This window comes from Falco punctatus (genome assembly GCF_963210335.1).
Source record: "Falco punctatus genome assembly, chromosome: 4".
Lineage (NCBI taxonomy): Eukaryota > Metazoa > Chordata > Aves > Falconiformes > Falconidae > Falco > Falco punctatus.
In genome coordinates this window covers 4,839,034-4,865,416 of record NC_137583.1, presented here as the reverse complement: position 1 = coordinate 4,865,416, position 26,383 = coordinate 4,839,034, and the positions used below count along the sequence as shown (strand labels likewise).

Sequence of the window (26,383 nt, the reverse complement as noted above, 5' to 3'; positions counted from 1 at the left end):
AAAAAAAAAAAAAAAAAAAAGGAAAGAAGTAATAGTTCATGTTTTATGGAAAAAAAACCCACATTCATTTTCTTTTTGTAACTGGCAGGATTTGAGGAAACTAGGGTACAGGGATAACAGCAACAGATAAAAACACGGTGGGGCTGAAGTCCCCTGAGCTCCTGACAACAGCAGGGAGGGACAGGCTCCTCCAGACAACAAGGCAAAACATTTAAATTGGATTCCTGCTCCACGTCACTCTCTCAAGTGAAAGTTGCCAATTCCTGTGCCAAAAGCCTCCACAGGTGCCAAGTCACATCAGCTGCTGAGCCAAAGGGAGGGGAGGCTGCAGGCATGGCTCCTGCACAGGGGGTGCCAGCAAATTCCCTCGAGCTGGACAGACGGTCAGGCACGCCGGGGTCCTGGGATGACCCCTAGCCCTGGACGGGAGCCCTGTGTGCTGCTCCCGTGGGGCAGGACCCCAGCTGCTGGTGCCTGGCTATAGCCACCGCGGCAGAGCCCTGCACCAGCCCAGAGCTGGGGGGGCTCCAGGGCCACTGGCCAGCTCTGCTCTAGAGCTGCCCACATTCCTCTTTCACCTGGGGAAGAGCCAACAGATCAGCCTCCCTAGGCCGAAGTTATCCTTTGGGAGCGATCCCCAGCTCTGCTGACACTGCAGAGTTCATGCAAACTGTGTGCATTGTTCGCTTGATTTACTACAACTGTGTAAGGCATTCCCTCTACCCCCCACCTCCCTGGGAGACATGGCTTAACTTCCTCCAGCTCACAGGTATGAGCATGATGTTAGTTATGATTTACTTCCACAGTTACAAGTTTATTTCATCAGGGAAAAAAAAAAAGGAAGGTGGAGGGAAGGAAAAAAAAGAAGACAAGGAAAAAGAAAAGAGGCCAGCCATATGTCCTATCAGATCCAGAGGACAACACTTTCTACAGCTTAATCTGACATTGCAAAAAATGAAGATCCACCTTGTCTCATAGCATGTGGCTTTTGAATGACGTTCCCAAGGATTATATTTGTAAAGAAATCATAACTGGAGTAAACTAAAGGACATGAGTCAAAAAGTGTGATGCCCTGGCAGGAAAGCCAACAAAAAGAACTAAATTTACTGCTAAGTTCCTTTCTGATTTCCTTAAAAATGGATGTTCACCAAAAATCCCCCACACTTCACTTACTGTTCTGTGTTTCTTTAAAAATATCTGAAAATTTGCAGTGCCAAATATATCCACGTCTGTGAAACAGAGATGAAGCTGCAATTGCTTACCTATTTCTATTACCCTGACACAATACTCCTTTGTTTTCTTTCTCTTTTCTTCATAGATTTCACAAACTGAAAATTACAGAAGTGGACTTTTTACCTGTAGGGATTGAGGCTGCTTATCATAACACAGTACCCAAAGGTAAGTAATTCTGTGTACATTAATTGTTCATAGGAAGACCAGCCTTAAAACTGCAATGACAGCTGAAGTAAGGGATGCTGCGTACACCTTCAGCCACCCCGACCTCTATTCTGTGAGCCTCATGACAGCTTCAAGCCCTGTGTGATGCAAAGCCATTTGCTTTGCCAGACTTTAAGATGGTTAGCTTCATCTTTTTCTTCCCCGACTGAAGAGCCTGGGTGAATGACTTTACATCTGGCCATGCCGGAGTGCAAGCAGTCCACAGAGCCCTGCGCAGGACTCCTTTTACTCATCGCTCCCCCAGCCTACATGTCACCTACAAGCTTCATCAGCAGTGACTTTTAATTTAAAATTTCTGATTAGAAAAAGCAAAAGAAAATCCCTAAACACTGTTATGGGACCCCACTGGAACAGCATGCAGATTCTCCTCTGCTCTTTTGGCTTCTTCATTTTCATACCTCATGTCAAAGAGAAATGCCCCACAGAACTGCATGTTATAGGTCTCTATAACAATTTCCAGCCTCAGACATTTTTTAAGTTGTTAGCCAGACCTCCAGTTAAAGTTGCCAGAAAGATAGCGATATCAAAGACTGCTGGGAACGCTTTGAGTCTGGCTGCCCCAGGTGGAACCAGGCAGCCCGGTGGCGGTGCCCCAGGGACGACCAGCTTAAGGCCAGGCAGGACCTCTCTCCTGGCACACAAAAACCCTCTCTAGAGGATTTTTTGAAGTACCTTCTCTCCCGAGACTCAGCTTGTACAACCACTATTTAGGGCGACTAACACCGTATTTAAGTGCAAGATAGGCTTTGATCTTTTCAAAATGGGTAGATCCACACCTTCTCTCACACATGCACACATCCTTTTCAATTTAAAGACTGGAAGAGGAAAGGCAGCTTTGCTAGAGTCTGAAATCCCCTCCCCTAGAACAGTTTCCAAGCTCTGAGGAGAGGAATGGTTCAACTCAGCATGCTGGGCCAGAATGGAGACGATACCCTCTGGATCTGCAGCAGAACCTGCAAGCGCCCCGCACTGATTCAGGGCTCGGTGAGGCCAGGCACCGAGCGCCCAGCCCTTCCATTCAGCTGCAGGTCAGTTCAGCTCCCTTCCTTCCTTTCAGAACACTTCAGCTGCACATGCAACTTGTTTCAGCAGCATTAAGCTAAATCACAGCTAGTTCATTAATTAACTAAAACTATTTTTATTTTCCACATAAGACACACCACATTGCTCATCCTCCGTTTCAGTCGCCAAAATCCTTATCACATAGGAAATATCTCCATCTGCCTTGGCCCTCCCAAAACCCAAAACAGGTATTAAAATGTCACAAGCCATCCTTTCCTCTCCTACCAGTGCCAGGATTTTTCTGTCAAACCTCTCTCAGGCTGGAAGAAGCCCAGGGCAGTCACTCCTGCACATCAGTGGAGCCAACCTCACGTAAATCCTTCTTTCCTTGGGCACAGATGCAGTACAGCCACAAAACTTTCATGTCACTTAGCAAAGCAGCACCATATTTACTTACTTCATATTTCTCTCAACACACTCTCAAGTGTTCTTTCTGATCATGACATGTCACTGTTGATGCTGCAGGACCACGTGGAATCACACTACACTGGAGCTCTGCAGCGCGAGAGGGTTACTGGAACCACAGACTGCTGCTCAAGTTGTAAATACAGGTCCAGTAATGAACAAGTTCAAAATCATTACGATAAATGTAACTGCTTCAAAAATAAAGATATTTTGAGATTTTCTTGCATGACTGTTTCTGCAAATGGCAAAAATAGAAGACAAAAATACAGGTATTCACAGAGCTGGAAATCATTAGGGGTTCATTCTGGCTGTACCAATTCCATAAAGTATCAAATATACAGTAAAAGAAATATCTCTGAAGTAAACCAGAAAGTTTCTTATTCTTCTTTTAGCTAATGGGTATATTTAAAAATGAAGCTCCATTAAAACCAACAAAAACTACCACAACAGCCTACTAACTATCCAGGAGACAAAAATTTCCATTTGTAAAAACACAGCCCTGAAGTGACAACTCAGAGTTTCAGAGTGATAGAGAAACCTGCTTATCTGCTCATTAAAAGACAATTAAAAAATAAATTTCTCATTCTGTTGAATCAAATTACTAGCAAACAGATAGCTATTAAAAGCTACTAAATAAATCTCTGCAAGCCTCAGGCTCTTTATTTCTTGACTGTATGCGTAATAAATACCAAGAGCTTGAGGTAATACAATACGCAAGAGGACTGAATCATTTTTTGGCCATACAAAGAGGAGATAATTTAAAAACTTTACATAATCTTAACAGACTGACAGGTCTGAGGTAACTACCTCAAGTGACAGATATATCTAAAGAACCATATGAAGCATGACACTATCCCAAATCTCCTCTCTGTCATCATTCATTGAGTGAAAGCTATTGTCAGCATGCCACTTTTAATACCAGACTCCTTTCTTAGCATGGAAAGAAAACCTTTACCCACATATGATCTAAGAAACTTAAATAACTGTCAATAATACAAAGAGTGGAAAAGTCGATTAAAAGTAAAGATGACCTACTATCATGAACTGCATGTACATTTTGCAGTACCAGTGACAGATGGGTAACTCCAAGTGGTACAATGGCAGTGCCAATTCAAAGTGTGTAACTTAAGTAATGAAAGCCCTAGAAAAGTGTAACAAATTACACATGCACTGCACTCATATTAAACACTGGGTACCATTTTGCTTATAGGGGGGTGACTTAAAAAAGGAAAAGATAGCTTACCTGTACACCTCACCGTTACTTACGAGTTGGACAATGAACCTCCTGTCCAGTAACCCAGACCAACGTGCAGAAGAAATACTGAGAGGAAGGAGAGACTCCTCTCTGCAAGAGGCCTCACCTTTCTCTTTGCACACATCCCCATCACCCACAGGACTCCTGGCAGGAACTTTTGTTGTTGCTTCAGAACCAAAAATTTATTGTAGCCTTAAAGTAACAGCAGAGATAAGCCTTAAACGCGTATTTACAGCCAGGTGATTCTAACAGGAGTTATACCCTTATGACACCCGCACCTTCCACTCCTTTAGTCCAAATTGCAAAGTGAGTCATAACAGGTTCTGCTTTACACCCCGAAGCCGACAATCATGGCACACCAGCAATACAAACATCAGCACAGACTTGCCCGCAGCTGTACCACAGCTCTGAGAGCTCTGAACTTAAACGTGCTGAAACACAGTGCATAAAGGCATAGAGCACTTCAGAGCACTGCAGCCCTCTAAGCCGTATATTCCACAAGGATTGCTTTGAATCCTGTGGTTTTGTTGGTTAGTTCACCGTCCACCAATTGGTTTTCTTCAAACTTCATATTTACCTATAAACTTCAGTAACAGAACCTCAGATCTGGTCACAAAAGTCACAGCTGACATATAGAACTCTGTCTAGACCCATGCACCACCCATCTCTTTTAACCCCTCAAAGTAAAGTTTAGTTGAAGCTATAGGATGCACAGATCACATTTGGAATTTATTATACCAGCAACCCACTCACAGAAAATCTGACAGGAAAAAAGATTCATTCCAATTTATTCGTTTGCAGTCTGGACTTCTCAGCTGCATATTCAAGACTTTGAGACAACCCGAAAACATGAAATGTGAATTTTTAACCTAAAACTTTCTTAAAACTTGAGTTAAATTTAAAAGCATAGACAGCAGTGCCAGTCATTTTTAAGCTGGAAGGAGAAGTCCTTAGTGAGGCATACATTTTCACAGCACAATAGCAACAAGAGAAGATGCTGATGATAAAGAAGCTGAGTCAGATCGGGAATAGACAGCTTGAGAGCATCTGCAAAGCAGAATGCATGAGAACTCTGCTGTGATGAGTCACCAGAGATACGCAGGAAATGAGGATTACTCAAAACAGGAACAATTATCAGAGCAACATAATGTTTTTTAATGGGAAATTGATGTTTTATTCAAGTGATGTTTGCTAGATATAATTCCTTGTACTCAAGCAAGCCTAGGAATCCAGCTCCACCTTTAAGACTTGGAACGGATTTTCTGCTCAGTTACAAACTCACACAATTGCACAAGCCTCTTTGAACGACAGGCTGCCTTTTCACAAGCTGGAAAGCCAAATGGTATAACTTCAATTTATCATACATAACATGATGTAGACATGGATGAATGGTTTGGGGTTATTTTTAACAGATAAAAGCTCTTTGGGAACAAACGTCTACCCCAGTATGTGATATAAAAGATAAACAAGCTCTGTAAAGTCTTCTATAGATTTTGAAAAAGACTGAACCACAAAGAACATTCAGCTCCAGCCTTACCCAGAAATGTAAACAGTTTAAGGGGGCTGGTTGCTGTCCACAGCCTGCAAGTAATTAAGCACTAATTCTCTACCACCTACTGAGCAAGAAATTGGAGAGGAAATATGACACAATGTTAAGTATGCACTTTGCAGGCCAGACTCAACTGTTACGTTCTGTGCATCTCCATCATCTTCATCAGACCAATACTGATTTGCCCACTCCATCTAAAAATGGACAGATGCAACTAGAAATCTCTAAGGGCAGAAAAACAAATTTTTATCTCAAAGTGAGGGATTTCCCATGTAAGCTGAAATAGTCCCAATACATCATCCAATGCCACCCACAAAGCAGAAGGATAGGGCAAAACATTTCCAATTCTCTGAAGTGATCTCATTTGTGATAACTGAATCCTTGAAGAGATCTTCACACATTTCACCAAAACATTTTCTACTTTATTTGCAGATTCTTTTTCACTGAAAGAAGATGAAAGGTTTAGTTGTCTTATCTGTAATTAGAGACACATTTGCCATACATTCCCGGGACAAATAAACTGAATTTACCTTAATAGGATGCTTTCATCCAGCTAAACTACTTTAAATTGCTGCTGCTTTGTTGCACAGTAACATCTAAAAAATAAAAATCAAACCCAGTCGCAGGAAAGCAGCATTCCATGGCATGTTTCTGAGCTCTATAGACCTCCTGGGGCAAAAAAAGGAGGAAAACGTTTGAAGCATGAAGGATTTTTCCCTTCCCAGAGGCTCCAGGCCTATGTGAACCCTTGCTGGAGACGCTTGGTGACGTCAAACACATCCACGTCCTCTGTGGCACAGCTGAATCACTGACTGTGGCAACGCAAGCTTCAGCATGACTCCTCAAACCCACTCAGGTTTCATCACTCAGGTCCAAGTTTTGCTTTGGCGGACAGACTAAAAGCTTGGTCCAGACTTCTATTTTCAATTTAGGCAAGTATCTATGGCAACTCCGACACTATTTTAAACCGTTCCTATTCAGCCACCTCCAGGTTGAAAGTAAAATAGTAAAAATACCAAGCCCCCCCATCACCCACACCTCTAACGAAGTGTGACAAAGTAGGACATACCTGTCTGTTCATCTTCCTTCCCTCACTGAAAATTTCAGCGAGGCTCCTTTTTCCCTCTTCAGTGATTTCTGTGGGGCTCGGCAAGAAAACTGACTTAATTTGGCTCTCACCCTCTGAATTTGCCTGGTCCCTCTTTCGTTCTTCCTTGCTACTGTGACCTGGCTATGAATGTGCTCCAGGTGCACGCAAGCAGAGGTGCTCCGAGATGCCCCCCCCCAGCTCACAGCCCCCCCAAGGGCCCCTGCCAGCCTACCCGGCCACAGCGCGCGATGGCTGCAGAAGAGCCGCAACAGAGAAACATGTCCATGCTTGAATTCTTTTAATTTGCTCTCTGTTTACAAGGTGGGGTGGGTTTTGTTTGGTTGGTTTTAAACACTGGAGATTTAGTTTTTCTCTTCAAGACAGACTGTGCGTCTCTCCTATTTCTCTCCTACTTGTTTTCTTAAATCTTTTAAATGGAAGATGATGGTTTTGGGCAGCCACATCACTCCAGGAGATGGAACCTTACAAATAACCTCAAATATCAGATTATTTGAAACATGTTGTAGGATTTGGCACTCGCTTCCTTAATTTTGTAGGTGATGTCCAAAGCATACATTTCCATGCTGGAAAGTGTTTATCAGACTCCCTTACGTGTGGCACAACACTTGAAGAGAACTTTACCACATACATTTTCACTCTTCCTTGCTCAGAAGGTGACTTGCCACAAAAGGCAGAAATTTGTCAAATTAATCAATTTGCATAACTGGCTGTTATGGAAGAAAAAGAGAGGTAAGTCTGAGCTGCAAGAAATGTTGCAGTTAAATCTGAAACCAGGTCTCAAGCTGCAGTTAGAAATGCATTTGCTGTGTTGTGTTGGTTTTGCAAACTAGCACCTACTTTGCATTACTCTGAGGATTTTCTGACCCTTGCAGCTCAACTCAGTCACCCAAGCAAAGGCTCCATGTTTCATTAGGTAGACCTCGCAGCATGGTATGACCTCCAGTTACCAAACACACAGGGCTCTCTGCAGCACTTTTAAGGGACATGAATACAGTTTCCATCTCTCTATATGCTAAGTCTCTACATTGAGCTAGCGACCATTCCTACAGCACCACACAAACCTGTGGAGTAATTCTGACACTTATTAACTCCTGCTTACAAAACCTGTATTTTCACGACAGAAATTGTGACAATGGCCATCACTACTGCAGAACCAAACTCTCCCCTGCTTGAGAGACTGATTCACAGAACGTTAGGAAGTATTTTGGTGTCAGACTGAGGTGGCGTGTTATTTTTTAAGTACACGCAAGTAATTAGAAGTTGCTCAGCAGTTTGAAAGTCGCTAGCCAAGTCTTATTACCAGGGAATAAGGAAAGAAGAGGGCAAAAAGATAAGGCATTTTCCAGTCTTATCACATAGCTCCCCAGCACACAGCTGCAAGTTACTTTGCATTTTTTTTCAAGACATTTAATATCCAGTCACACACAATCTGTACACCAGCGTTGGCCGTGTTTACACGTTCATCCTGCATGCCCTGTGTGTAACTGTGTGTAATGAACACCAACCAATTCTATACTATAGCTCACCCTGCACATCTATGCATGCAGGTACCAGCCGCCTCCTTACCCTCCACCAGCTGCACGCACAGACAAGCTCTGAAACGGGTCTGCAGTAGCGTCCTCTCCTAATAAGATCAGAATAGGGCATACATAAAGCCTGAACTTTACCTTTGCAGTCCCATGAGAGGCACTGCTGAACAAACCTGTGCTGTACCACTAGCACTACCAGATCAGCTGAGAGAAGGAGACCTGTTATGAAAGCAGATAATCTGCTTTTCACTCCTGGGAGGATGCACAGATAAGGCAACACATACCCACCGTACTGAGCATGCCATGGGCTATGACGCCAGAAATGCCAGTCCTCTTAACACCCGTTGCTTACTTGCATTCTCCTTGCACTGTACCAACACCTGATCCTTCTTATTTGTCATCAGCTTTGGCAATTTCCAGGTTCTGAAGTCTGGAGCAGATTCAAGGAGCAAAACAAAAATCTCAGCAAGGTGGCAGCAAACAGTCAGCCAAAACAAACAAGTCGGGTTTAGGAAACCTCTCTAGTTCATCTTTGAGAATAGAATGAATCACAATTTCAGCAACATGGTCCTCTGGCCTTCCAGGAAATGGACTGCTTCCTTAATCTTGCAGCATATATATATATATGTTTTTTTTCTTGCCATTAAAGAATATAAAATATGAAAGTGCTGTGAAGATTTCTTTGCTAGTACCAGGGCCTACCTGTGTTGCAATTTCACCAAATTAAGCCAAGATTTGCTCCAAGAACAGCAGTATTCTAACCTAGTATGAAGGCAGCACACAAGGACAATTCTCATATGAATGTATTTAGGAGATAGTGCAATTACTCTGGGTTTATAGAGTAGCAAAATTCATCTATAAAACCGACCATAATCCAGATACTTATGTTCAGGTGCATGATGAACTCCCTGGGGGAGCCTAGACTTTTTCCTGTAACATTTAAAACACAGCAGTGTGAATTTTCATTGTATTATATGGCATGGATGGAGGAAGCATATTCATCATGCAACACCAACTCTTTTTTTCTAAAGGAATGTGGTTAGTGATGCTGGAGCAGCAGGCATCAAGCCCTTTCCTGCCTGTCATGGGAAAAGGGGCTCATTCATGACCCTCAGTGCCATGTCATGCCATGGGCTCAGTCAGTGCTATCCACTGCATCTCCATAAACATCCATTACCCAGACATTCAATTTGTGGAATTTACAAACAAAAAGACAAAACGGCTATAAAAATGTATTTGTATAGTGATTGTACATTTTACGAGGTATTTGTTTACTATAAAATAACTGTGAGATCTGGGAAAGGAATTTGAGTCTCATCAAAAAAATATAACAGACAAAGTTTTTTGTAACTGCAAAGAAAGCCTGTGAAGTCAGACCAACTGTTGTATGTTCACGTGAGATGTAAGGAGTTCTTTCGTAAAGACAGCATTTAATTTTTAGAATTTCTAATGCTTAACAGTTGCACTTTACCATTTTAGAACAATATAGGAGGAAGCTAAAATGAGTGTACACCTTACTGAAACTAATGGGGTTAATAAGGCATTGACAGGACAGGATTTGACCTTCAAAGTATTTTTTCAAGAAATGTTACTGACTCCATTTAAAAGCTGAATAACACTGAGCCATCTCTCTGAAATATCAGGGTCAGATTTTAAGACTGTGTAAAGCTGTTCACCATAGCAGAATGGGATTTCAGTATTACCTAATAAAGGTCAGATCCCATAGTTTAAAAGGAGCGCAGATAAACAGCAGCGCTGATGAAGCGTTCCACTGTTAAAGTCACCGGTGTTACCTTACACACAAGCTGCTTGCTTTGCCAGGCCGTTCTGGCACTCTGCAAGGTCAGCACTCACCACGGTGAGAATGGGGACTCAGGACTGAAGACTAAAGGATGCTTAGTTTCAGCCCCAAAATGTTAAACTCGCTTAACCTTAGCATAGGACTGTGAGCATAAATAGTAAACGTATGCTGGCCTCTCTGCCACATGCCAGAATTTTTTAGCATACCAATTATTCACACTGAAAAGCAAATGTAACTGATTGATTCCAAAAGCTCCTATTCATTCTCCCTGGTTGGTTAAATTCCCGAGAATAAGAAAAACAGTAGTATAACTCAGTTTTCATCTGAATTGGATAGTTTCACCTAATACCAAGGCAGCAAGCATCCCTGCCTGTCCCACACATGGATTCTTGTTCATGCCACAGCACAAACCTGCTCCTCTTGTCCCTGGGGCCAAGTACAAAGGAGTAAAGAGTGCAGACACTACTGGGGAAATTGCTTCCCAGGGCCATAGGATATGCAAGGTAAAAGTCTGTTATTTCAAGAACGTGAAGTACATTTATTAGTTTAATGCAACAACCAAAACTTCTGAGATCAGTGCACAAGATTTTGGAAAGTCTCCATATTTATCTTCCAACTCATTTAAAGACACAAGCAAATCCATAATCTGCTTGTGACTACAGTCAATCCAAGCTGATTGAAATTAAACATTTATATAACTGTCTAATGTAAAAACTAGTAACTGGCTGATGTTTGCTATACTCTTATTTTGATTTCATGAGTTTATTTTGATTTTGCCATGAGTTAAGACAATGCTTATCAACTTTGATCCAGAACCAGTAAAAGTACAAATTTTATCATTATTACATGAGACATTACTTAAGTGCATGTTATCTTCAATGAAAACAGTTCCTCAGAGTAAATCTCTTACAAAATCCTTTGGCTAGAATACCGTAGTTATGAATCTGGAAAAAAAAAATACTAGGAGTTTCATGCAAGGCAATTCCAACACAAGGAAAATCAATCCCCATTGCAGAGGAAGAATTCTGGGATAAGAGGGAGAACTATCTTAATCTGCAGCTTCTTATAGACCATAAACAAGATGTTTTATCGAGGTAGCTGAAGAATTACAATTGGGTCTACTTGAGCTTTAGTGAGAAAAAGCCATCAGCTGAAAGCTTGATAGCCAAATACTGACAGCATTTGGCAGAGCTGTTGGGTGGGTGTAAGGCTTTCCATGCCACCAAGTAGATAGACTTAATACTCCTATCTAAAAGTCCTCCTCCTAGTGATTTCTCAGAATCGTTATATAAAAAAAAAACAACAACAAACCACGAATCCTTAAACACCATTAAACTAGCTTAAAGTTGCCCATTGTGCCTGTTCAATACAAAAGAGCTCTTTAACCTTACAGAGTCATAAGAAGTGGCCATTATACATAGTAAGCTTCATTTTCATTAAAGACATGTTTTCAGTAATGAACTTGAAATTTTTAATGACAAACTAGACAAGTTTGAACATAAGCCTTCTACAAAACCCATCCTCGCAAAATACAATGCCTGTATCAGGCACACAAGGCTACCTGCTTTCTCTGCTAAGCTAGCTGGAGCACATGACAGGCTTTTCATTTTAGTGTTTGCTTTTCAGGAAATTCTGTTCACTGCTGAAGCAAGGTTTGTACTTCTGGAATTTCTGTTGTGTATGCCACATGCTATCAGCACACATTAGGTTTGGTATTAAGTATAATAAATTCTATATTGCAAACCACTGACAGCAAAATATAATTGTTTCCTAAGTCCCTGTAAGATGTCTCAATCAGAATAAGAACACAAGAAGCAATGTTGATGCTTCAGTTCATCAAAGATGTATAATTATAATATTAATCAATTTAACTTGTGCTCATAAAATTATTCCAGTAAGTAGCACATGCAACGTCTTTCAAAACTCAGACAGAAACTAACATATAAATAGTGAGAGGTGAGAAGAAAAGGAAACTGAAGTATAGCCAGATGTCCATGTTGCAAGAGCTCATTCATTTTCTTCCCAATTCTGTTCCCTACACGAGCCAGATCCAGTCAGACTCAGCTCCACTGCTCCCAACACGACTGATGTTGTTGCTTGCCATGACTGTAAGGAGGAGGCGAGTGCTATTACACTCAGTGCCAGACTACAGTCCTCACACAGGGCTATGGAGCTTATTACTGAAAAAAAATACACCAAAAGCATCTCGGTGACATACTAGTACCTGAACACATTGCATAAAATTGGCTTAAAATTTCTTGGACTATGCATGATATTGATGGCAAATGCCATTTTTTCCTTATCTGGTACTCTTCTGTCCCTTCCTGACAGTGCTCCCTGATGATCCTGTACTGAGCATCTACTTGCCCTTTCACTTTATTTGGGTTTTGGTAACCTGTTGACTTACTTGACACCACTGGAGGCATGTGTTCCTCCATTTCTTTCCTGCAGCTTTCCCAGAAGAGTTCCTAGAGTGGTCCACAATGTCTGATGGCCAACACCAGGCTGCAAAGTCCCTGTGCTGGGCCACAAAGGTCCCATGCTGGGCTGCAGCCACCCACAGCCACTGCAGCAGTCAGGGGATGCCACTCCACCTCCTACCTGCAGCTATCAGCATGCCCCAGAGTGATGTCTTCAGGTGAAAGGAAACATTTCCTTAATTGCAAAGCCACAGAAGCTGGCTCCTAGAGGGCTATGGGCAGGGGAGGAGAAGCCACAGAGCAGACAAGGAGGGGGAAAGTGCACAATGAGGGTCAGTGGCAGCCAAAAAAGCAGGGCAGGTAAAGGTGCAGCACAGATGGCCAATGCAGGGCTGAAGATGCAAATTCTGATTCTTGAAACAGAGTGTCTACATAGTGACCTCATACAAAATAAAGCTTATCTTAAGCACTCACTTATCCTTGACACATACTCATGTGCCCAGTTCAAATAACCTTAGTGGAAAGGTGTAGGTGTACAACGCTGTATGCAAACCAATTACTTATGCAGTACCGGTCACCGCAGATGCAAATGGTAACTTGCCCTATAACTGGGAACTATAAGGCCACAAGGTTTCATTCAATGATTTTCATTATTTTTTAAGTTATGTATTATACACAGAGCAACAGTTCACAAAAACATCAATTTTCATAACATCTTTTAAGTTATTGATGCAAATCCTCCCCTTTCATGCAACTGTTTATACTATTAAAAGGTTTTAAACCCAGAGTTGTTGGAGCCATAAACATTTATTTCAGTACCTGGTAATTCAAAACGATGGTCAAACAACTCTGCTGCCTTCCAAATGCAATCAGCATCCTTATGGTTCACAACAGCAACACAAAAGCAATCAGCGCTTGTAGAAACAAGGGAGAAGGAATTGTTCTGTGTGTTTTACTAAATTGCTCCTCTTCTGGTTTAAGTTGCGTCCAGGATTGCACACAGCATGACCAGGCTGTAGAGGGGCAGGCCAGGCAGCTGTGCAGGCGTAGCCTCACATGCTTCCCATGCACCCCCATTAGCCCGAGACCCCCGTGCTCCACATGCTGTCTGCAGGGAGCAGCTGCCTCCCCGTAACACCCCAGAGCACCCACGTTAGCAACTGCCACCACCGAACTAGGTACTCCATCACCATCAGTGCATCCCAGCGATGGAGTAAAACCCAGTCATTCCACCAGGCAGTGAACAATTGCAGACCCAGAGGCTCTGTAATGTTGCTGCTTACGAATTCATTCCCTGCAACGTGCTTGGTGGGTCACAGCCACTCACATGTAGTGTCGGCGCAAAGACCAGTGGCTCCAGGGGAGCCAGGCAAAGGCAGGAAAGGAGAAAATGTGCACTGGAGGTTTGCTGGTCTTAAAGATAGCACAATTACTTTTACCCCTATCCCTTTCTCTCAGACTGTGACTTAGCACCAACGACACCAGTGCTCTGGAATGGCAGTTTAGGACTTTTTGGTGGCTTTGGAAGAGAAATGGTCATCTCAGGCACAGCACAGACAGACTGGGAATAGTCAATAAAACATAAAACCCACTCACACATAAGGGGATCTTTATAAAACTCCAATTACTGCTGGCTTGTTACCTAAGAATCCCTAAGAGGTAAGAGATATTGCTCACTGTGAGGCCCAGGGTAATGAAATTACAAATCCTTTCATGAGTAAGCATATGCTAGAAAGCTCCATTTATTTGGCCTACATATTTGAAACTGTTCAAAAGGTTATTGTTTCACAAAATTTGGATCAGGAATTACTACTTACACTTGCCTTTCTCTAACAAGGAGCTATATGCAGGGGTGTTTTTAATTCCTCAGTGATCAATTAGAATACAACAAACACTACTGCAAAGAAGTCTCATTTAAATTCTGTTTTCTGAAGAAGTATCAATCATGCATACAAAAAAAAAAATTGCTCTCAGATACATACTATAAATAACCAGCAAATGCAGTCCCCTTGAGAAACCTGGTGAGCCCAAACAGCCTTGTCTTTTCAAGTGGTTAATTAATTTGTACAAGAAAACTCCCATCTTATTTCCATAGTTTGTCTCCAGCATGTTTTAATTTCAGAACTGAGATCAACTGTTCTTGTCGCAAACCATGGATGGAGCTAACTTTTCACAAACACCGGTGTTTGCCTCTATGAAACAGGTGTATGGGATGGGTTTCCAAAAAAGATTATGATGACATCGTGAGTTAGGTGCTCAATTCCAGTTGAATTTATCATTTCAACACAGAAGATTTAAACTATCTTGGTAACTAAATCCCATGAAGTGAAGGATATCTGAAAACCCAAGTCTGTGTGCCGGGTCACTGCAGAAAACCTGTCCCACACAGGCACTGCTTTTTGGGCTTGTGCCAGCGCCAGCAGTGCTGCGCTCCTCCAGCACAGGATGGAACGCTGATACTGCCAATATAAATTTCCCAGCCAGGTGTGAATGTATGAAGAAGTGAAACAGGATGAAACATTCTCTGCACCTCCCCTTGGTGCCAACATTTAACACAATGAATTTCCTTATAATGAACAGTTCCAGCCAACTGCATAAGTAATAGTCCTTGTGCTGCAGGAAAAAGAAATTGGTGTATAAAACGCAGTATCAGCGGATGGGAAATCTGACTACACCACATCATCACACCAGATGCTGGGAAAAAGACCTTGCTCATCAGTGTGTATTTAACGAAGGCAAGACTTGCAAGATCTGAAGGAACATACATGTTTGTCCCATCTTGTACTGCAAGTTGTATCTGCTTGCCACAGTCCCCAGTGATTATCTGTAAGATCATGCTGAAGTGAGGAGCTATTTTCTTCATTTTAAGGGTAACTCAGGAAGACAGAGTGCTATCTACTCAAACATCTCTAAGTAGTTAGATTGGCAGGTACTAGGGTTTGAAGAGAAAAGACCTCAAGAACTGAGCATTTCTGTAAGCTCTTACAGATCTGCAAACATCTGACTATGACAGGTTGTGCAGACAGTAAAGCACGGTACTGAAATTTGGCATTTTGCATACCAGGATTGTGCTTGCACTTCACAGATCTTCATGTCTTTAAGCAAAGATCCTCTATAGAGAAACTATTTTCTCTACCTAAAAATCATGAACTTCTGGTTCATATACAGCTACCACGTAAAATACTCTGTAAGAGTTAAGGACCAAAACAGCCCCGTAAGTCAGACACAAAGTACTGCTAACCAGGAGCTTGTGACCTTTGATTAATATCTCCATTTTAGCAAGGAGATGTACTTGATGAATGGAATAAGGTCTGCAGTGAGGAGGGCTTGGGCTTACCAGGGGAATTCTTGCAAAGAAAGAATAATGCTCCAAATTCAGAGCCCACAGCTGTGAGAGGCACACTGAAACCCAGCCAGCTGGAAAACCAGCAGCAGTGGTCTGACCCACAGCAGTTCCCAAAACACAAAGGCAAGCAGCATTCATGCAGCAACATGTCCAGAGAGATCATCTAGACACAAACACCAAAACATCAACACTGACCCCAAAAGTATGCTCCTGGGTAGGGCATGTCTGGATACTCAAAATTCAGGTGCTGCCTACATGCCCAGGCTGGCAGGCTAGATCAGCCCTCCTGATCCATGCTCAAATTCTTCAAGCGGGACTATTCACAGTACTTGATAGAGGCTTAATGCTGCATCCACTGAAAGCAAGAACTTTGGAAACAGAGTGCCAGGCCACATCTGGCAGTCCAGTGCCTGGAGATTTGGTATTTTTTGGCTACTGTTTATTTCAGAGCCTGCAAACAATTAGCCTGAATACACTCCTCCACATCATTCGGGCAGGCTTCGGTTTTCCGTGCACCCTTTGCTCACAAATTCATGCCACAAGCAGTGTTTAGCACACACACACACTTGAAATTACAGGTCTTGTCAAAACGCAAAGCGCCAAGAGGGCCCATCCCAGCACAAGTGGCTCCCTTCATCTTGCTGCCCAACCTCAGCCCCTACTCACGCTTTTAAGTATTGAAAGGTAGAGAAATCAAAAGACAGGGAAACACAACTGCGGTGACTACTGCACCTCGGGCATGTTTCCTTCCAAACCGTGCGTGCAGGGGGCACACCTAGCTGTGCTTCATCCTGCAATGCTCCGCTCAACCACAAACTTGAAATGACAGGTCCACTGTCAGCAGGGCTGGTTGGCAGTGACCCAGCAGCCCAAATCTGCCAGCTGGTCCGAGAGACCTTCCTGCACACGCTGCTCATGGCTTCCCCACCAGCTGGGCCAGTGGAGCTGGATGAGGCGAGGGTGGCAGCCGCTGGCCATAGGTGCTGGGGGACAGCACTGAGGTGAGCAAGGGAAGAGGTCTAGGAGGAGATTGTGCACTAGAAGCCATGAGAGAATCAGCCCCCTGCTACCATACATGGTATTTTTTAATTAGGAAACAGCTGCATTTTTTTTTCCTCCTAAACTAGCATCTGACAACCAAATAAGGTATGAATGCCATTTTTGGCAGGACAGATAAGATATATTTTGCAGTTCTCTCTCAAAACACTTCTTAATTTTATAGCATTTTAGTCTTCCTCGTTCTGCAAGTATCTCAGCCTGCCTTAAACCCATTCACATTATCTTCCTCTATAATCTTACTATCTCAGAACTACTGAACAAACAACTGAACACTGTCACCTGGGGCTGTAATTCATGCTGATTCACACCTGCTGCCCAGAGGCTTTTTCTTCCCACACCTCACTCTCAAGGTTTATTTTTATTCCTCAGTTATCCTAGTTTGAGGGCTGAAAGCCGATTTCTTCCTGTTGCAGAGAGAACTGGGACAAAGCAGACAACACAGGATTAAGCCTGAGGTAATTCAAGTAAACGTGAAACAACACCTGACCTTATACCAAAAAATATGAAGTCACTGCATTTAGAATTTGTATTTCTGAAGCATGATCCATAGCATTCTCCCACCTCCAGTATGCTTTATGGTGGCAGTAGGAGGGAAAAGGGTCAGCGTGCTCAGGGAAACCCTCATTACAGGTCTGCTTTATGGACCTTGTTTCCTGTTTGTCCTCAGTTCAGAAATTCAAGGTACTCTTTCTTCATGAGCCTCAATATCAGCAAATGAGCAGTATATGAGTTGGTTGAAATCTCAACTACAACCTTAGAAGTTACAGGAGAGCCTCCCAGTACCTCTCACCTGATCAAGATCCACATGCAATGAATGTCATTCTCACATCCACTGATCTTGGCTTGCAAATTGGTGCAATGTATTTCAGTTGGACCGCAACTGTCCTCATCTCTAAAACCCACCATGATAAACTCATTCACAACTGGTGATTTTTTAAAGTGGAAAAATACTTCCATTCTGAAACACAATGGTTCCAGCTAGACAGAAACTGCTATTCAGCCTGCCAAAACCAGAATGCAAATCATAAAACATTCACAAGGAGGCTGTTTGCTACCTGAGCTACATTTATCCAAGAAACAGCACTCTACTGGCAGAGTGCAGGGAAATGGAAAAAAGTGGAAAACCATTACAAAACTTGACAGTAAGATCTTTATAGAGGTTTATTCAACCATCCCCTGTTCAGGGATTTTTTAGAATAAAGAAATACGAACTACAGAAATTAGAACTCCCCCGTTTGCTGCTCTTGCAGTAAGTGACAGGATAAGATCAATGTTTGGAAAGAGGCTGTATAAAGAGAATAGTCTCCATCAATCTCATCCCTTCCCTTGGTGAAAGTAGTTAATTTACACTTTCTAAACTGAGTAATTACCTCTACTTTACACTTGCAGTTCCTTTAGGAATGGAGTAATTAGCATTTGCCACAGAAACTTGACAGGGTCTGTATTTTGCTGAAGAAAGTTGCTCCTTGGTCTATAATCAGGGTCTATGACAAGTGCACTCACACACAGAGTACAAGACAAATGTTTCCACAGCAGGGAGCACTATGGGCTGGCATAGAGCACAGGGTGGTGAAACCCCCCCAGCAGCAGCAGCAGCTGGCCCCATAAGAGGCAGGAAAGCATCCACTGGGCTCACACAGCCCTGCAGAGCTGGTGCTCCACTTCCCACCTTGCAAATGGAGAAGGCAGCTCCCCAAAGTCACTGTTCTACCAGTGGGTTTTCAACAGGACCCATTTCTGTGACAGCAGCAACGCCCGCATCCTCCCTGGGGGCCATGAGTGCTGCTGCCACCCCAGAGAGCCACCACCAAGGGCCGGGCCTCACACAGCACCCAGATAGATAATCAGCAAAATGGCTGGTCCAGAAAAGCTCAGGGCAGCCAAAAAGGAGAGGGGAAAAAAAATCACCAAACAAACGGCAATTCACTGGCAACCATGAGTGAAGATGCTAAGTAGATCTTAGCTGGCTGACACAAAATACAGTGCAATATTACATCGTGTTGTATATGCTTGTGTCTAGCAACAGCAGCTTTTTTTTATATCTCTGTCCAAGGGCTCGGCAGAGCTCAGCACATACCCCAGGGCAGCTTTACTGGGGACGGCACCTCTCCCAGGGAGCAACCTGCATGTCAGCGAGAAGGGAAGCAGCACGTGCCAGCCTCACAGTCACATTGAAACACAGATGAAAAACAAAGCACAAAAGGAGAAAGAGAATCAAAACACAAAATTAACCTTTCCTGAACACCAAAGTATTCCATTTTGTTTCCACCATTAGATTACATATGAGCCATCAGAGATTTGGGAGATGAAAACTCAGCTACATATAAAACCAAAGTGAGATACATAAAATATAAGTAATGAAGCCAAGTTTTTAACCAAAGGCATCAGGGATCCAACCACAGCTGCATTCCGGTGCCAGGATACAGCTAATAGGAAGAACAAATGCAATAGCCATCTAACTTGGGCTGAATTTTTAGTGGCAGCAAATGTTTCAGTGAAGCCTCCTATATTCTTCTAAACTCTGGAGAAAAAGAAAGAAAGAAAAAAAAATCCAGCATCTAGAATGTCCATACAGTCACAAAAACGTATCTCTCAGTGACTCGGGAACCTAAATAAAATATGTTTCCAGAAAAAAAGCAATTAAGATGGAATGTTAATAACTGTATTGATGGTTTCAAAGAAGGAAAACCCCAAAATAAATAAAATCCATCTCCATACATAGACTGATGAGAAAACCAGGAAAATCCATTTAAGTGCAAAACCCCCGAACAATCCCCTAACCCAGCCCTCCTCCCTGAGGCAGTCACTGCTGGAAAGGCACAGCCACTTCCAGCCCCTTGGGCTGAATGCATCTTCCCCAAGTCCCACGAACCTCTGAAACCCCACAGCATTCACAGCAGCCAGAACAACCTCCCTGAGCTGTCAGCAAAGGTGTCTGCACCCCACAGCACCTGTCTGAGAGCTGCTCAAACAGAATCTACGCTCGCAGCTTCTGGGAGCCCATGTGAAGGGCTGGGTGCAGCCGGTGGCCTGGGACCCTCTACTTGTTTTGGGACACAAGTGACCATGCCTGCATGAGGGCTGGCTCACATGGCACCCCAAAGAGCTGGACAGGACCAAGGGAAAGCCCACCAGCACCCAGAGATGCGGCACCACCCCGCTGTGAGAGCAGTGGCCTCATCAGGGAACAGTGAAATGACCTCACAGGTTTTAAGAATTAGGGGATTGATGCAGTTTACAGGTTTTAAGAATTAGGGGATTGATGCAGTTTACATCATGCTGCTGATACTTGAGGGAAGACAAGAAGTTATTTGGCAATTCCAGTAGATCATTCCATTCTATAGTTAGAAATACATGCACAAAATTTATGTTTTCATTCTGTATCTGAAGGCAAAATTAATTTTTCTTTCAAGTCTGACTAATATCTTCACTCACCCTCTATCAGTGGCCCAGGAATCACCAAAGAGACAGAAGATGTATGTGTTTTATTACTTGAAACATATGGATCTACTCACACAAGTCATAACCACATCAACTAAAACAACAGAACAAGTGAAAATACAGCAGTCACTAGGCATAAGCCCTGGCGCTAGCTGTGTCAAGAGAGAGCTGAATTTTGGAGAAGGTTCTGTAGTTCCTTTACAGCCTGTACACATTTGCTTCCATCAACTGTTCCTAATGGGAATGGTGGAGCGGACAGGGGGCAGGGGCTGCCTGGCCAGGCCCCACTTACCAGCGGCTGCAGGGTGATGCACGTGGTGCAATGACACTGGTGCTCGCTCCCAGATGTGCAGCAGCTCCGTGGGCCAGAGAACCAGCAGACTCGGAGCTGCATCATCTATAGCCGGAGAGTGCGGTACTCCCAAGGGCTATTTATTTTCATTTCTACTTCTACAATATCTAAAGGAATTTTTATATATATAATCTAGAGCTCTGCTAAGGCAAAAATGGTTACAGTGATTTCCAAGCCTGCTTCTGTAGGCTAGACATTCACACCTGACAAGACATTCTTTTGCTCCTATCCAGCAGGCATCCCAACAAGACCTGTCTCAGCCAAGCAGTCTGCAGGAATCACAGACTGGAAATCACCCAAGGAGACTCTAACATGTAGTTACCTCTGCTGCTAAACACTTTCACCCCAAGAGGCTTCCTTAAAACCTGTCATTGAAAATTTCAGGATGGTCCACCCATCCTTCCTGAAAAAAAGACAACAATTTTAAATAGATTGTTTTAAAGTCACATCAGAAAACTCACTGTTTAATAGTTCTAACCCTGCCCCATGTACTATGCACAGCCTTGATGCACAGCTCAGATCTGATGTTGTGGTAGGCTGCAACAAATGTAAGGCAAGAGCTTTGCGCTTCAGATGCATGGCAATACTAAGCAGCATAAAATCTGACTACAGATGAACTAAGTGCACCATGTCGGCAGATGCTTTTTGCCGCTTGCATTTGCACAGAGCAGATGAAGGTTTATTCAGGTTACACAACCTGGAAGGCCGGAATCAGTTCACTACTCCCCTGGGAAAATCAGCCAGTCACTCCTGTTTGATTCATCTTTCACATAACAGAAGGAGCTACAAGTAAAATACTGCAGGCGTCTGTGATGAGAAGGTAGCATAGAGGTAAGGCTTGGAACACATAACTATCTATTAAATCACTTTTAAATGTCTACACTTCTTAATGGCATCCCTCTGGATGATGTGTGTGCTCAGCTCATGTTTTCTCATTCCAAGGCGCTGTGTTCAAACACTGCTGCCTGGTACACTCCTACTCCTATGATGCAGTGAGGTTCCTCAGGTAAGACTGGTTTCTAGAGCATTGTTTTGGTGAAATCAAGAAGTCAAGGTCTGACTCCGATAATAGCTATTTATCACTAACTGTGAGGTCAACATTTACAATAAAAACATAAGTGGAAATGAAAGAAAAAGAAAAAGGCTGCCATGTCTCCATTCATGGACCCCGTACATCTTTTGTTTGTTAAACAGTCATGAGGTGCTATTTGCGTTGGGACTTAAGAGTCTCAGCTCCAAACCTACCCTCTTCCTATCTCCCTGAAATTTCTAGAGCAGATGGACTAAGCAGCTCAAGGTATTTAGGGGCTACCTAGATAATCCAGGAAGAAATATTACTGTCTAGGGAGTAATCAGTATTCTCTACTCAGACTGCAAGTACTACACATCTGAGTCTCATGAGAACATTTTGTGCCGTATCTTGAAAAAGGAGATATTACTCTTGATTTGATGAAAAAGGAATTGGAAATATGAGCTGTATATGTACTAATTTACAGTGATGAAGTTCGCATTCATTACAGTAATAAGCACTGCATAAAGCATATAATCAACATTCACTGCAGATGTCAAGAGGAATCCAGAGGCAGAGAGGAGATACATACACTTGCCACAGTTGATCATAAACATAAAATTCCAGCCCCCCAAAAAACACAAAGCAAGAGGCTGTCCTTCTGCTCCCTACTAGTCCTCAGGAGTATTTGAGTGAATCTATCAAGTTCTTGTACTAACGAGCTTAGACAGCCTTTCAACCATAAGATAAATATTACAACAAGTGCCGTAAATATTTTCATTGTAGAAGCACAACTGTTTCACTTCCTCCCCAGCAAAAGACAAAAGCTACAAATGTGATTACATTCAGTTGGTAATGGGATGATTTAAGCAGGTAACTAATTAAATCCTTTTGGGTAGAGTAAGAGGTTTCTCTAACATCATATTAGAAATTAAAAGCAAATAATGGAAGGAAAAGGTCAGAGTTTAACAAATCGTCTGAAATAAAGTTAAAATACCAGAAAACACCATCCATGGTCTGCAAAATCAAAGCAAGGCAGGCAATAGTGAAATGGTATCTATTACGTCAAATGAAACACAAACCATCTCCTGAAAGAGATGAAAGAAGGTAACTGGAGGTTTGCTTGATTTCATGCCCATGTGGAGCAGTAAGAAGAAAAGAACAGTGGATATGCACCAAAGTTATTAGGAGTAAATGTTCTCTAGACATTTACACTGGAAGTAGTTCTTACCTTCTGGTAACCTGGGGTTAGCGTGGATAGAATTGGGGTCCCCATCTTCCTCGGGATGGTAACGATAAAGCGTCTGTGACTGCTTTTGGGATGACTGACTACGGTCTTCCTTTAGAGCAACAGGAGGAGAGGTTGTTGCACTGAACTTTACCTTGGGGAAAGCATTTCCCTCGTGCATTTCATGGGAAGATTTTGACCAACTTGGCTCTGTTAGATTCACCTCTTTCAAGCCTAGATACATGCTGTTCCCTGGGTCTTCTTTTCTGGCATGTTTTTTCATTTTAGAGTGGAGGGGTCTTTCTTGCTCATGCCTCTCTTTGTCCCCTTGCTTCCCCTTTGGTCTCCTCTCCAATTCCTCCAGGTGCTTGGGTGTCTCAGTGGTGGCTGTTGTGTGTTCCGAAGGAGCACTGGTGGTTATTGGTGCTTCTTTATGCGTCACTTGCTGGAGGGATGCTGCAGTGGTGCGGGGCACCCTCTTTCTCTCACTTCTTTCTGTGGCACTGCGCACTTCAGAGGGGACCTTAGGGACCAGCGTGGTGAGCGGCACAGCCGTTTCCTCAGTGTATGGATCAGCCAGAGCCAAAGCTGAAGGAGCAATGCTGGCTGGTAAGTAGTCATAATCCTCGCTTTGCTCTTGGCTGATGCTGTCTTGCTCTAAGTGGGACGAATAACTTCTGTATTTTTTTGGAGACTCCACCTGGGTGTTGTCCCCTTCTGGTGCCTCCTGGTCATAGCTGTACGGATCGTCGTAGTGCCTCTCTGGTTCACTGTCTTCAGCATCTATTGGACTTGCAGTGTTTAAGGCAAATGTGTTACAGTCTGGAAGCTGGTAGCACATCAGCTCACCACCGGCGTTCGGGCAATGGCAAACCTTGCAGGGGGGCATGTGGAAGGTGTGCCCGGCTACATACTTCTGGCCCTCATGGAGGCAACCTATTCTCCCACACTGAGGGCACCCGTCAGCTGGCACCACCGCATCAATGCAGTTCGGGGGCAGCTCTGGGCACAGCATGAACTGGCAGCTGATCTTGCCACCTCCCTTGGGGCATGAGCACTCAGTGCTTCCAAAGTCCACAAAGTAAGACTGTCCTTCGGGTACTTTGCCATTGATAAACCCCACATTGACGCAATCGTAGTACTGGTAGCCTTCACACGTGCAGCCGTGCTGCAGACATGTGGCACAGCACTCACCAGGCTCCAGTACGTCCTCGATGCAGTTGTCCAGGGGCTGGCACTCCGCACCCGTGCAGTCCCTCTGTGCATGCGAAATGCTGGTCCACAGCAGCACAAGGATGATGGCATTCAAACAGCTCTGCTGCCAGCTCTGGTACCTATCCATAGTCTTCCCAAACAAATACAGCTCCATTCCAAACTTGCACATTTAATGGTTTTTCTTTCTAGAAGGCTGTAGATTCAGCTCCGAATCTGCAGTATTTTCCCAAGTTACCTTTTCTCATAGATCCTAGAGTTATGAAAGAAAACTCTGTTAAAGACTATACTCAGCACGTACCCTGTTAAACATTAGAGGTCTTTAAAAGTTGGGACAAAAATCCAACATCTGGAAACCTAAGTACAAAATTAATCATAATGTCTTCCAAGCATTGTAGGCACTAAGTTTGGAGTTGCATGCTTCCCCCCCACCCCCATTTTGAAGAAAGAAAGAAAAAAAGGTCGTGATTATTTTCTTTTGAATCTGTTCACAAAATATATATATTTCAATAAAAAGGCCTTTATACTTCAATGCCTTTTTGTTAACCTTTCTAGCTAAAAAGAGAAAGATTTTTTGGCAGATAATAAGTAAATACACAGTTCTTCCTCTGCAGATCTAAGTTTAAGATAATTATTATTTACGTTTTAATTACAAAGACCCAAATCTTAAAGATCTTTCTTAGACAAAATTTAGCCTTGAGATGTGACAATTTGTCTGTACTCATGTTAACTCCAAATAAGGCAGGGTTTTTCTGCCTTCTTCCCCCACTTAACCATCTTTTGCACTTCAGTATTCGGCATTAACAGTTATTTTTTTGCCCCAGCAGAGCTAAAATAGAACTTCTTTGTATATTGCGGTTACTGTGTGGTTAAACATTATATTAGCTACCCTCAGCTCACAGAAGTTGGCACAGCTCCACAGCAGGCCTGTAGTGCAGAGGGGTCGATTCTGACTTTGCTAGTTACAACTGTATATGCAGTGGATTTTTACACCAGCTGAGGATATGCCACCATTGGCAACCACTTCTTTTATTTTTGACACCACCAGTAATACTTCAGAATTAATTACTATCCTACGAACAGAATATATAAAAATTAATTGGTTTTAAAATACTTTGTTAAAACGAGTTGAGGAAAAGTTGTTTGCTTTTTAATTACTAAACTCTTTGACGATAGAAAAGTTTTAAGAGTTAATCAGCTGTTGTCCTGAACATCAAAAGCATGTTCAAAAAGCTACACAATTAACATTGAAAAGTAATTATAACAGAAAAAAAATTTGCCTATAGAATTTTATAGAATTCGTGATCTGATTATTTTTCCAGAACTCCTCCCATCATCAAAAAAATAAAGACCCTGGAACATTTATCTATGGGGTAAAATGTAGTCACATCACCAAGAACAATAAACCACACACGCAACAGGAATCCTGCCAGAAAATCCATTCAGAAAGATTACTTCTCCCATTCAAACTGGGTTTCCACCAAGTCTGCTTCGACTCTGCTGGAAAGCGGCCAGGCTGTGGGAAAAGCGTGCCTGTTCTGATAAGATACGGACAAACTGTGCTAAGAATTTCCACAGTTCTGCCCTGGAATTTGAATTACTTCAATAGGTTGTACAGAGATGAAATTCTTACAGATGTAGGTTTTCTACTACTAATTTGAGTATATTAGTTGAGTGTGTTAAAAGATACTGACTGGAGGAAAAATAAAATTGATGAAAAGTATAATAATGGCTTGGAAGAATCACTTTTTCAGACCTGCTCTCAAAACTAGGGTATTTTTTATGAAGGAGAATTTTCAATATGTGGTGCTGAAATAATTATTCAGAATCCAGCCTAGGAAATAATGATTTATTCTACTTTCAGCAACTTTCCCAGGGAATCCAAATTTGTAATTATTACATAGCTTTAGCTGGGAAATAATGAATGGAAGGACAATTAAAGATAAGCTTCTTCTGTAAGGATCCCACAGCAGGTTTTTGTCATCATCCACCCCTGGGTTCAATGCTTCAGCAGATGCAAGCCCCTTGGTCAAGCACTGCTTGCCAGAGCACTGCTGGTGGCAGCTGAGCACAGCTCTGCCCTGGCCCATGAGCCCCCACCCCCCCAGTGCTTCCCAGGCTCAGAACGCCCCGGGACCCCGACGCG

General features: G+C 42.9%; 1 protein-coding gene across 11 annotated transcripts in view; it reads right to left on the bottom strand.

Annotated features, from left to right (window-relative positions):
* The window catches only part of FBLN2 (fibulin 2), a 121,991-nt gene that overhangs the window by 62,826 nt on the left and 32,782 nt on the right, over nucleotides 1-26,383 (bottom strand). For all 11 annotated transcript variants that reach the window (XM_080387085.1, XM_080387088.1, XM_080387091.1 and 8 more), the window contains one exon: nucleotides 23,029-24,490. In XM_080387085.1, the coding sequence (XP_080243211.1) occupies nucleotides 23,029-24,409 (1,381 nt within the window). In that variant the 5' untranslated portion in view covers nucleotides 24,410-24,490. The remainder of the gene's footprint in view (nucleotides 1-23,028; nucleotides 24,491-26,383) is intronic.